General features: G+C 46.1%; 1 protein-coding gene across 2 annotated transcripts; it reads left to right on the top strand.

Moving 5' to 3' along the window:
* The first annotated feature begins 1682 nt into the window (after positions 1–1682).
* CCDC47 (coiled-coil domain containing 47) lies at positions 1683–10798 on the top strand. Of its 2 annotated transcripts, none has more exons than XM_030966196.1 (13): positions 1683–1729; positions 3972–4237; positions 4359–4466; positions 4982–5156; positions 5328–5449; positions 6007–6072; positions 6818–6919; positions 7755–7865; positions 8171–8256; positions 8966–9024; positions 9550–9659; positions 9830–9997; positions 10638–10798. In XM_030966196.1, the coding sequence occupies exons 2-13, from the start codon at positions 3977–3979 to the stop codon at positions 10716–10718; spliced, it is 1449 nt and encodes a 482-aa protein (XP_030822056.1). In that variant the 5' UTR covers positions 1683–1729; positions 3972–3976; the 3' UTR covers positions 10719–10798. The 2 variants fall into 2 exon arrangements, with proteins under 2 accessions (XP_030822056.1, XP_030822055.1); XM_030966195.1 differs by lacking the exon at positions 1683–1729 and adding an exon at positions 1884–2189.
* Positions 10799–11323: the final 525 nt, after the last annotated feature.

Here is an 11323-nt window from a genome sequence, read left to right as displayed (position 1 = left end):
CAGAACTTTGAACACCAGGATGAACAAGAGATGAAAAGGCAGCTCAGAGCATATTTTGCATGTTCACATTGTCCCATCTGTAAGTGTTTCATGGCTTGTCAATACCTCACTCCTGCAACCCAGCAACCTCCAGAGAAATGGGCCCAGAGCAGCACAAGGCCCTGTGTGAGCCCAAGCACATCTCTGCCAAAAGCCAACTCCCTTTGCCTCTCAAACCACCTTCAGCCATATATCCCATTTCTTTTTGTTATACAGGTACATATTTATATGCTCCCCCATCTCTGTTTTTCAAACAGTATTTTAAACCTTCCACATAACACTGTCTGCCCAGAACTTGATTTTCTAAGATGATGACTGAACTGATATATTAACATTTACAGTTTCCATTCGTGAGTCATTTGGTTACCTGCATGGTCAAGCAAATCATACCTGTAAGGCAGGAAAGAGAGCAAGACACTCTCTGCTTTCCAATGCATTATAACTGACTGTCCAAAGGCTACAAGTCTTACTAACCAAATCCTCACACTGAAAATCTTCAATGAGATCAGAACTCACTGGCAAAAAAAACCAACTTCAAAACAATCTGAAGGTAAATAGTGCAGCTGGTCCCTGTGCTGAACATTTACCAGCTTGGGGCTTGCTCAATAAATCTTGAGTCAAGACCAAAGCTCAGTAGTAGATTTCGGGGGAAACTCTGCTGTTCAGCTCTCCACGGCAGCAGCTGACCATGGAGTTCTGTTTTCCCTCTTGTCCTGACACCCCGAAGCTTTCACACCTGCGGATCCGTGGCACTGGGAGATTAAAAACTACATTAGAGGGGTGAGAGGTGGAGCCACATTTGTGCTGTCACAGCACAGTGGGAATATTTGAAAACTGCTAAGTTAAAATCTGACTGTAAGAATCCTTCCCCACTATACTTATCCACCTTTTCCCCATTCTGCTACCTCCAAAAATAAGACCGAACACTTTTTTATTGCCATACAGCAGCAAAAGTACAAAACACGGTCAGTTCGCCCACTCGCCAGCAGCGAGCGAACAGGGAGGGAGAGCTTCCCACAGGACACAGAGACCGCAGGAAAACCCCGGGGTTCGCTGCCCTGTGGCCCCGTTCCGCGGGAGGGAACTCGCGGGACACGGAGCCCGCCTGCGGCGCCCGAGATCCGCGGGCACGGCCGCGATGCGCCCCGGCCGCTCCCGTTGCAGGGGGAAGGGCGGAGGAACCCCCAACCGCCGGGCTCGCCCTCCGCAGGGCACGGCAGGGACCGGGGCCGGGGGGCACAGAGCCATGGGCAGGCGCTGTCCTGCCACACCGGGCCCTGCGCGGGGCCCTTCCCGCCCGCGGAACCGCGGTGCGGGGTGGGCCCTTTGTGCGGGGCAGGCCCAGGCTGCCCGCGCCCGCTCCAGGCCGCGGCTACGGCGGGTGTCGCCCGCGAGAGGCCCCGCAGGCCGGCTCGGGAGGATCCGCCGCCGTGGCCGGCCCGGCCCCGCTCCCCTCCCTCAGTGCCCCGCACTCACCCGCAGCCACCGCCGCCGCCGCCACTTCCCCGGTTACCGGGGCGGGGGGTGGGGACGGACGCACGGACGTGCCCACGCACTGTGCGTGAGTGACGCGCGGCGGCCGCGCGTACCCCGGCGCACGCGCACCGCCCGCCGGTGAAGCAGCAGGGAGTGAGGGCGGTGGGACCGGGCACAGGCGGGAGCGGGACCCCGGCAGCGAAACCGAGAGACGGTAACGTCAGCGGCGGCCCCGGGACCGCGCTGCTTTCCTGGGGGTTCCCGGGTGGTTCTCGGGTGGTTCCCGCGTGGTTCCCGCGCCGCAGGGCTGGGCTCGCTCCTCCTTCCCTCACGCGTGTGTACCCGCACACCCCCGCACATGCGGCGGGCCCGCAGTGCGCAGGCGCCCCGGTACGGCGGGCGCGGAGCGGAGCGGAGCGGAGGGTGGGGGCCGGGCCCGTGACTCAGGTAACACTGCCCCGGCCCCGCGGCCCCGCCGGACGGGACACCCCGCTCCCACCTCCCAGGGCTGCTGGGCGGGGCTCGCTCCCTCCGGAGAGCTCGGTACCGCCAGGGTCCCCGGGAGGGGCCGCCTGGCGCTGAGGGCACCGGGCGTGCGCGGCCTGGGCTGCGCCCCGCGGGGCGGGAGGAGCCGGCGGCCGGGCCGGGGACGGCAGATCGCTGATTTTATCTTGGTAACCTTGACTCGTGTTCCGGGAAGGAGCTGGGAGCGTCCCTGGAGCGGGATAACGAACACCTACGGGGGGTGGTGTCCCCGGTGAGGGCCCGAGCTGCTGGGGACGGGCGCTTCTCCAAAATCTGCCCCCGAGCTCGGCTCTGGGTTCGAGATCTACCGAGCAAGCCCGAGCTGGTGAATGTGCAGCACAGGCAGCAGCAGCAGTGTTTTCCTTCGGGTTGTTGGAAGTAGTTTCTCTTGCCAGTGGGGTCTGGGCAGCCGGTGTAGAATTGGAGAATGCATCAATTCCTCTGGAAAGGGAAAGTCGGTGGCGTGTGGGTCGTGGAGGGCCTGCTGAGGATGTTCTGCTTCCTGGAATTTGAACTTGGAAGCCATTCTGACAGATTGCTGACCTAAGGGGGTGCTCCAGCTCTCACCCACCTCTGGTTTAACTGTATCCTTCGAATTGGCTGCAGAAGCTTATTTTGCATTAAGCTGTTTGGAATTGTTGGGTCTTCTGAAGGTGGATGTGCTCAAATAGTCTTGGAGTTCTTAATGTGAAATGTTAGAGTTTGGTCGAGCAGGTGGCTCTGTTGTCCTGTCATTTTCAACAGCGTGTAAATTCTGTCCTATTGAAATAATATTTTGGGTTTTTTTTTTCCCCTGCTTAAATTCACATAAAATTGTGATGTTCCCTCACAGTGTTCCAAATTCTTGGGCCTTGCTGAGCTTTCCATCCTCATTAAGGTTCTGCGACCATGTTCTGCGCAGGTTTTTGCTGGAGTGAGGAGTGTTTGACAAAGCTGTTTATTTCAGTCGTCCTTGTCATTCATAGCAGGGTTCCCTGCATGAAGCACTCAGAGGAATGCTGGTCAAATTTAGAAGCAAATCATTTCTATTCTAAGTTTGTGAGAGAACACTCTGATTAACATTCAGGTTCCCACTCGGATCTGGTTGCGGGAGGGAGTAAAATGAGCCTGACAGCAGAGCCTGATGCAGCTGATCCTCTGTGCCTGGTTGTGGAGTGCAGCTGGGGGGTTGTTGCTGCCTTTTTTGGACCTTGGAGAAGGTGCTCCAACCTGAAGGGGAGGTTGGGACTGTTTTGAACTCAAGCAGAAGAGACAAGAGGGCAAAACAAGGGGAACTGACAAACTCTGCAGGGTTCTGGCTGATGTGGGGAGAGCTCTGGGCTCATGAGCCCCAGCTGACTCCTTTGTTCTGGGGAGCAATGCCATATCTGTCCTCTTCAGTTTTTTGGTTTTTTTGGCACAACTTCCAGCAAAAGGTCTTTGTTTCTATGCAGAAACCATAATGGGACACTGTGGGAACTTAGTTTTGGGTGTGCAGCCTAGAAAAATCACATCTGTGATTTTGGACTAGCAGAGGCTATCAGAGCATTGCTGTTTAAATGAACCAAGTGCATTTTAAGATTTACTGCTGCTGTTACACATTCAATGCTCTGACTGTGCCTAATTGCTAATTATTAACAACTGTAGACACAGAATGTGGTCTTGGAAGTGAGCTGGCTGGGAGATGCTATTGGAGAGTCAGTTTTGTAGCAGAACATCCCTGCTTTCCATCTCAGCTCATTTGAACAGTGTGGCCAGATGTGAATTTGCTGCTGCCAGTAGTCACTTTCTTTATAGAGAAGATTGCAAGATCAGGCACAGGTTTATTTCTCTCTCTGGTCTAAATTGTGGTGTTTTCAAACTGTGCACTGTGGGATGGGTGCTACTGGAGGTGTGATGTAACAGAATTGATGAGGACTTTTTGCAATGATTGATTTAATTCTTTTTTCCAGTGAAAATGAAGAATTTATATATTTTTATCGCTGTCCTGTTCATCCCATGGAGCTTTACTTTGGCAAAGTATGATGAATTTGAGGATGGAGATGACATTATGGAATATGATGATAATGACTTTGCTGAATTTGAAGATGTGAGTGAAGATACAGTCACAGAGTCTCCTCAGAGGATCATCACTACAGAAGATGACGAAGAAGAAGCCACTGTAGAGCTTGAAGGTCAGGATGAAAATCAGGAAGACTTTGATGATGCAGACACACAGGTAAGGTCTTGCCTCCTTCCTCAATGTGTTTCCTAATAGTGTCTCTACACCTTTCTTTCTCTTTTTGGATTTTACTTGCTGGGCTTTGGATTTTCATGCTGTTTGTGATTTCATCCTTTAGGAAGGTGACACCGAGAGTGAGCCATACGATGATGAGGAGTTTGAAGGGTATGAAGAGAAACCAGATGCATCTCATAGCAAAAATAAAGACCCCATAACAATAGTTAATGTAGGTATAACTGTTGATCCAGTGTCTATTTGGAGTTTCATCATTTATTTTCTTAAGACAGTATGCCAGGAATGTCACTGGGGTACTAAGCAATGAACACAGTGTGTTTTTAGCTGGTCTGTGGCTTAAGTGTCAGATTAGAACTTGTCAGCTCAGTTGGTTTTTGAAGCCAATCTCTCTGCCCACCCTGCATCACCTTTTTGCCTCCCAAAATAGTCTTTCACAGAATGATCAGGTGCTCAAGGTCTGCATTTTTATGGAAGTGATTACTTTTTTTCTGTTAAGCAGGTATTTTGGGAATGCTGTTATCAGTTGTTTCCTGTATGATTACTGTGCCCCAGTAAGCCAAGTGCTTTATGTAGGCTTAGCTCTCTTAGCTCTCTCCTGTTGCCTTTGTGGAGCTTTTTGCTGTGTTCGGGATGGAACTTCTCCACTACTCTGTGTTTCCCAAGTTTTTGTGTGTATAAAATCCACTTGTTCAATATGTAAATCACAGCTTCTGTTCCCTTACACAGGTCCCTGCTCACCTTCAGAACAGCTGGGAGAGTTATTACATGGAGATCCTGATGGTAACAGGTCTCCTGGCTTACATCATGAACTACATCATTGGCAAGAACAAAAACAACCGCCTGGCTCATGCTTGGTTCAACACTCACAGGGAGCTGCTAGAAAGTAACTTTGCTCTTGTTGGTGAGTTCATAATGACAAGGATCCATTTTTAGTATTTGAAGAAAGCTGGGTTTAGTGTGGCATTTAGGCTGTAGAGAATCCCTCTCTGTACTGTGGTATTGTGAGCTGCTGAACTATGGTGTCTCAATTTGTGAGTTTAGATTGAGGTCCTTTCAATGTTGTTTTCCTCAGGGGATGATGGCACTAATAAAGAAGCTACAAGCACTGGGAAACTAAATCAAGAAAATGAGCACATATATAACTTGTGGTGCTCTGGAAGGGTGTGCTGTGAAGGAATGCTCATCCAGTTAAAGGTAAGAATGAGGGAGTTTGTGGTGCTGTTTGTGTTAAGTTGTCAGGTTCTAGAGGCTTTTCCATTCCTGTGTGGGGAACATGGAATCCCAGCTTGGCATTTGTGCTCACATTTAGACACAGAGTTCTGAGTACACACACATGAGGAAAAACTGATCATCTGAAGGTCTGTACAGACCTCTATTCTGCCCCTTAAAGTTGGCACCAAAGAGTAAGTGCTTGCAGGAAGAGTGTAAAAATCAGAGGTGTAGTGAGAACATAGGTAACTGTAGGTTAAAGAGCCCAATTGCCACTTAGAGGGATAAATGGACCAGCAGGAATTCCAAAGAAGAACAGCAAAGACAAATACGAAGCCCTGGACCTGGGCTGGAACAGTCTCAACACAGTTCCTGTTCTGACTTGAGGGGACAAAGCCATGAGCAACTCCTGCAATGCAGAAAGTGGACCTGCTTTTGAGCTGTATTGGTCACACAGGGAAAACTCAGGTTAGGTATTAAGAAGGGGTTTTTTACTGTTGTCTGTTCAGCTGTTTTCTGTGTTTGCCACCTTGTGTTTTCAGTTTCTCAAGAGGCAGGACCTGCTGAATGTCCTGGCACGCATGATGAGGCCGGCATCAGACCAAGTGGTGCGTACTCAGCCCTTCAGATTAGCTCTGATAAACTGTTGCATTCCTTCAGTTCTGCTCTGCTGCTTTTGATTGTTCCAGGTGATTTCTGTAGTATTCCATATCTTCCAGTTCAGTACCTATTGAAACAACCTCAAAGAATTGTTTGTATTTCTTTCCTGCCTGCGAAATGCAAACTGCTGATGACTGGAAGTTGCTTTATCTGTGGATTTTATCATTCGAGTGGTTTTGTGAGTCTGTTATGATTCAAGAGGTCATATTGATAAAAAGTGATTTTATAATCTGAAATACTTAGTGATTGTTCATCTGTCTGTTCTGTCTGCCTGAATAGGACTGCTTAAACTTATATGTTGTCTGGATATTATATTCTTAATGTTACCTTTTGCCTTCCAGCTTGCTCTTAGAGAGCATAAGTGCCAAGAGAAGTTACATTTGGAAGAACAGTGACTCTGTGCACTGTGAATAGTCTTCCCATGCATCTGTAATTGTATTTACTTACATCAAAATATTTAATTGCAAATTATTTTTACAACTCTGCTGTTCTAGTCACTGTCATTACAGCACAATACTGAATAGTGTGCTCAATCTAATTAAAAAGCTTCCTTACTTTAAGACCTACTGAAAAGCTTTAAATCAACCACCTTTTTCTTAGCTGTGTCTGTCCTTGCATAGTCCTTGTTCTTAGGAATCAAAGTATCAGACAAACATTGAAATCTGACAGGGCTAATAACATTCTGCTTCACAGCAAATAAAAGTGACAATGAATGATGAAGATATGGACACGTATGTGTTTGCTGTTGGAACCAGAAAAGCACTGGTGAGACTTCAGAAAGAGATGCAGGACCTGGTATGTACATGCACATTGATAAATAACAGCATATAAGAATCTAATCTGCATATTCATTGTTTTCTTGGGAACAGCTGAAAACCTGTGACTGACTTGTTGGAATTTGTGTGGAAAAGGTATTTCCATTTACAGATAAAAGTTTAATGGAATCAACCATGAGAAATGCTCCCCCCATCAGACCAGCAGGGAAAGAGGCAGTGGAAAGCAGCTTACACCTTTCTTTTGGGATATAGTTGGTTTAGGAGAGGCTGCAGATTTTTGTCAGCAAATATGAGTGTCACTTCACCTCATTTCATTTGCACAAGAGACATTCTTCAAGGATTGAAAAGTAAACTTAATTAGTGATATGTGATGTGGAAAATTTAGCTTTAAGTCATCTGGTTTTACATGATCTGAAATGAAAACTTTCCATATGTTCAAGCCCTGAAAAGAATTGCAGAGCTTGCTCAGAATCCAGTGATAACAAGTAATGTTAAAAAAATCTTTTCTCTCAAGTAATAGCATGATGTGGTTGGTAGGATGCCAGTTTCTGTTCTGTTATCAAACAATGTAAACAAAATGCCTTAATCCACTTTGAACACTCCAGTTTGTATGTATTAGAATTGTTTTATCTTCTTCCTTAAAATGCTGACTTCTGAAGGAAAATACTAGCTTAAAGATTGTTGATGCTGTGTGCTTTACTTTGTTTGAAATGTCCTCAGCCAGGATGAATGGATGAGTATATTTTTTATTGTTTCTTTTCAGATACTTTTAGAGGTTCCTCTGTTCTAGAACAGTTCAGTCTGATAAGATACTTACAGGCTTGTGTTTATTTTTCTTTTTGTCTTTGAAACAGAGTGAGTTCTGCAGTGATAAACCTAAGTCTGGTGCAAAATATGGGCTTCCAGATTCACTGGCCATCTTGTCAGAGATGGGAGAGGTCACGGAGGGAATGATGGATGCTAAGGTAAACTTGGATGAATTGATACAAATACTCCTTGGTAATCCTGGCATTTACAACTTGTATGTTCTAAAAAAGTTAAAAGTTAAAGGGGAAAGTTCATGTCTTTATCAGTGTCACTGTGGCAAGCTGGGCACAGCAATTTCCTGAGTGATACACAGAACCGTAGAACGGTTTTGGTTGGAAGGGACCTTAAAAAATCATCCAGTCCTAGCCCCTGCCATGGGCAGAGAACTTGGCAAACCCTTATGGAGTGGGTATGCTGCAGCTGGATTGGTGTTGGGAAAAACTAACCCCTGTTTCTCTTTCAGATGATCCATTTCCTCACACACTACGCTGACAAGATTGACTCTGTCCAATTCTCGGACCAGTTCTCCGGTCCAAAACTTATGCAAGAGTACGTATAAAGCTGACTGTCACTGTGCCTCAGCAACACACAGGCAGCAGCTCTGCTTTTCCCTGAGCCCCCTAGTCCAGAGGTGCTTTAGGGGCTGCTTCACAATTGCCAAGTGGTGGGTGATGTGTCTTATCTGAATTACCACATAGGTTTTTGCACATGCCTGTGTATTGTGCTCACAGGCATATAAATAATTGAACATAAAGGAACATATTTTGATTTAATTATAAGACAGCTTATGTGTATACCTTGTACCAAAATTGTTGAGGATCTGTGAAATATAGGCCTGAGATTTTCACATTAGAATACTGTGGGATTTTGGGCAGTGAATACTTAAACTCTTGAGAAAATATTTTGTTCTCCTAAAATATTGAGAGATCTTTAGTGGTATAAACAACAAGGGGGTGTGTGAAGCTGAATGTAATTCAGAATCCACAGGCCTTCTTAGTGCTCACATGCCCTCTTGACATTTAGAGGGGCTGGTGCTGTATGTTTTCACACTCATGCCTTTTCTCTGCGGGCTTTTGGGTAAAACACTTCTGGAATCTGATTAAATTGAAACTTAACTTTGGGTTATAGCCAGGCTTCTAATGTTTATTTTATTCAAGTGCTTTCCAAGTGTCTTTTGGTTCTTGATGGTTTTTCACACCAATGATAGTTACTTTGTATTTTGCTTCACTTTTTCCAAACACTTGTTTCTTTCCTCCAGGGAGGGCCAGCTTACAAAACTGCCCGAAACGAAAAAGACACTTTTGTTTACATTTAATGGTAAGGGCTCTGTTGTCTGTGTGTGTCTTGGGGGAGTGTGGGGCTTTATTTGGGTAAGTCACATGCTCAGATCTGTCACCTGTGGAAGATAATGTGTGATGAGTGACTTCAGTGCATGTAGCAGGATCATTGGTTGATAAACAGAAGGCAGCAGTACATTGGGGACTGAGGAGCATATTGTCATGGTAACAGGACACTCAGTCTTGCTGTTGTTGACCTCAGCTCATACTCCTCTCTCTCAGGGTGGTTTGTTTTTAAACCACCAGCCTTGCAGTTTGAACTTGCACAGGCTCAGTTGGTTTACCCTGGTTTGAAATAAAAGCAGCCTGTTGGGAGAATTCTAGAAAATAATAGATCTTCAAATCTCTTCAAAATTGAAGCCTATAGCTCTAAATGAAGCTTCCTAAAGAGCAGGATAAGAGCATCTTTATTTCATGAGCAGTGTGAGCCATAAGGGAAGAGCATCACAGCAAGCAGACGAGTACTGCCAGTCTGTGTGAATGAACAAGGAACTCTTTATTTCAGTGCCTGGTTCAGGCAACACTTCCCCAAAGGACATGGAGTCTTTGCTGCCTCTGATGAGCATGGTTATCTACTCCATTGACAAAGCAAAGAAGTTCAGGCTGAACAGAGAAGTAAGTAGTGCCTGGTTTTCTGTCATCTGACATTGTGTGAAATTGGAACCATTACCCCTGGCTCCTTATGGATCTACTGGATCCTTCTGTTTCTGTACGACTGGTAGAGATCCTGCATCCTGCTTGTGGGAAAATCAGTACAACCTGTGTTTGCTTTTCTCTGTGCCAAGGGTAAACAAAAAGCTGACAAGAACAGGGCTCGGGTGGAAGAGAACTTCCTCAAGCTGACTCACGTGCAGAGACAGGAGGCTGCGCAGTCCCGCCGCGAGGAGAAGAAACGGGCGGAGAAGGAGCGAATCATGAACGAGGAGGATCCCGAGAAACAGCGTCGGCTGGAGGTGAGGGCACCTTCTCCTTCGTACAGGCTGCTGGCAGATCTGTCACAGACATATTTTCTGAAAAATCCTTTCCTTAAGATTTTTTCTCCTGAGAAGCTGAGAGGCCTCAGGAACAAAATGTAAACAATGATTATCTGCTGCTGTGGAATGCAACAGGTGCATCTGTGATTGGTCTCATGTGGTTGTTTCTAATTAATGGCCAATCACAGTCAGCTGGCTCGGACTCTCTGTCCGAGACACAAACCTTTGTTATTCATTCTTTCTTTTTCTATTCTTAGCTAGCGTTCTGATGAAATCCTTTTTTCTATTCTTTTAGTAAAGTTTTAATATAATATATATCATAAAATAATAAATCAAGCCTTCTGAAACATGGAGTCAGATCCTCGTCTCTTCCCTCATTCTAAGACCCCTGTGAACACTGTCACAGCAGATCCCTTCTGGGAGATCTCCAGGGCTGCCTGGAAGGATAGTAGCAGTGGCAACTTTGATTTCTATTTGCTGCTCCTTTCTCAAACACACAAAGGCTCCTGGTGAGCTGTGAACCCGGTGCTGCAGGGCTTTGTTGTTTGGTTCTGAAAGGATCTGCTTGGTCCTTGAAGAGATCACCTGTGTTGATTCAGATCCCTGTCCTTGCCTACAGGAAGCTGCTCTGCGGCGTGAGCAGAAGAAGCTTGAGAAGAAGCAGATGAAGATGAAGCAAATCAAAGTCAAAGCCATGTGACTGTGCTGTGAGAAGTGTCTGGTGCCACCTGTGGAACTGTAATTCACAGGGTACAAAGACCATCATAACTCCATAATCCTCTGATTCCTTGAACACTAGTAACCATTAAGAGAAAAGTTCTTGCATTGGTGTTACTTATTTAAGTATTACAGCAAAATGTGTGGAGAGCTTTGTCTCGGCAGTTCTGTTCCAGGTGGTACAAAGTTTTGCTACTTGTCTGTTAAAAAAAATTGCAATATTCTTGAATGCTTTTTGTCATTTGTTCTTTAAAAACAGAAGATTGTAAACCTGTCCATGTGTGCTGGTAACATATTCATGCTTTGGTTTTAAACTTTGGTTTTAGTTATTGTGAGGGAAAGGGGGAAAGGGGAAAAACTTAGGGGGAGGCAGACTGCACAATAAGCATTTACTGTGTGCATTTATATTTGCATCAAGGCACAACACTTAGAGCCTTCCATACACAGTATGGATTCTTCAGGGATTTAAGCCCAGTAGAATAGAAGTTCTAATAGAAGTAGAAGATTTTTTTATCTTCATTTTTTTTTACAAACAAAGGCCTGAAGCAGTATTAGGTCAGCTGTGGGCATGATTGGCTTATATGTAAA

The sequence above is a fragment of the Camarhynchus parvulus genome, chromosome 27 (genome assembly GCF_901933205.1).
Source record: "Camarhynchus parvulus chromosome 27, STF_HiC, whole genome shotgun sequence".
Lineage (NCBI taxonomy): Eukaryota > Metazoa > Chordata > Aves > Passeriformes > Thraupidae > Camarhynchus > Camarhynchus parvulus.
The sequence above is the reverse complement of the archived record's forward strand: the minus strand, read 5'-3'. Positions and strand labels throughout refer to the sequence as shown.

Bases quoted from the DNA above. Each gene is read 5' to 3' on its own strand.
- CCDC47 (XM_030966196.1), top strand. From the start codon at position 3,977: ATGAAGAATTTATATATTTTTATCGCTGTCCTGTTCATCCCATGGAGC. The intron at 4,238-4,358 runs GTAAGGTCTTGC...TTCATCCTTTAG, and splicing joins TTGATGATGCAGACACACAG to GAAGGTGACACCGAGAGTGA. The intron at 7,866-8,170 runs GTAAACTTGGAT...TTTCTCTTTCAG, and splicing joins AGGGAATGATGGATGCTAAG to ATGATCCATTTCCTCACACA.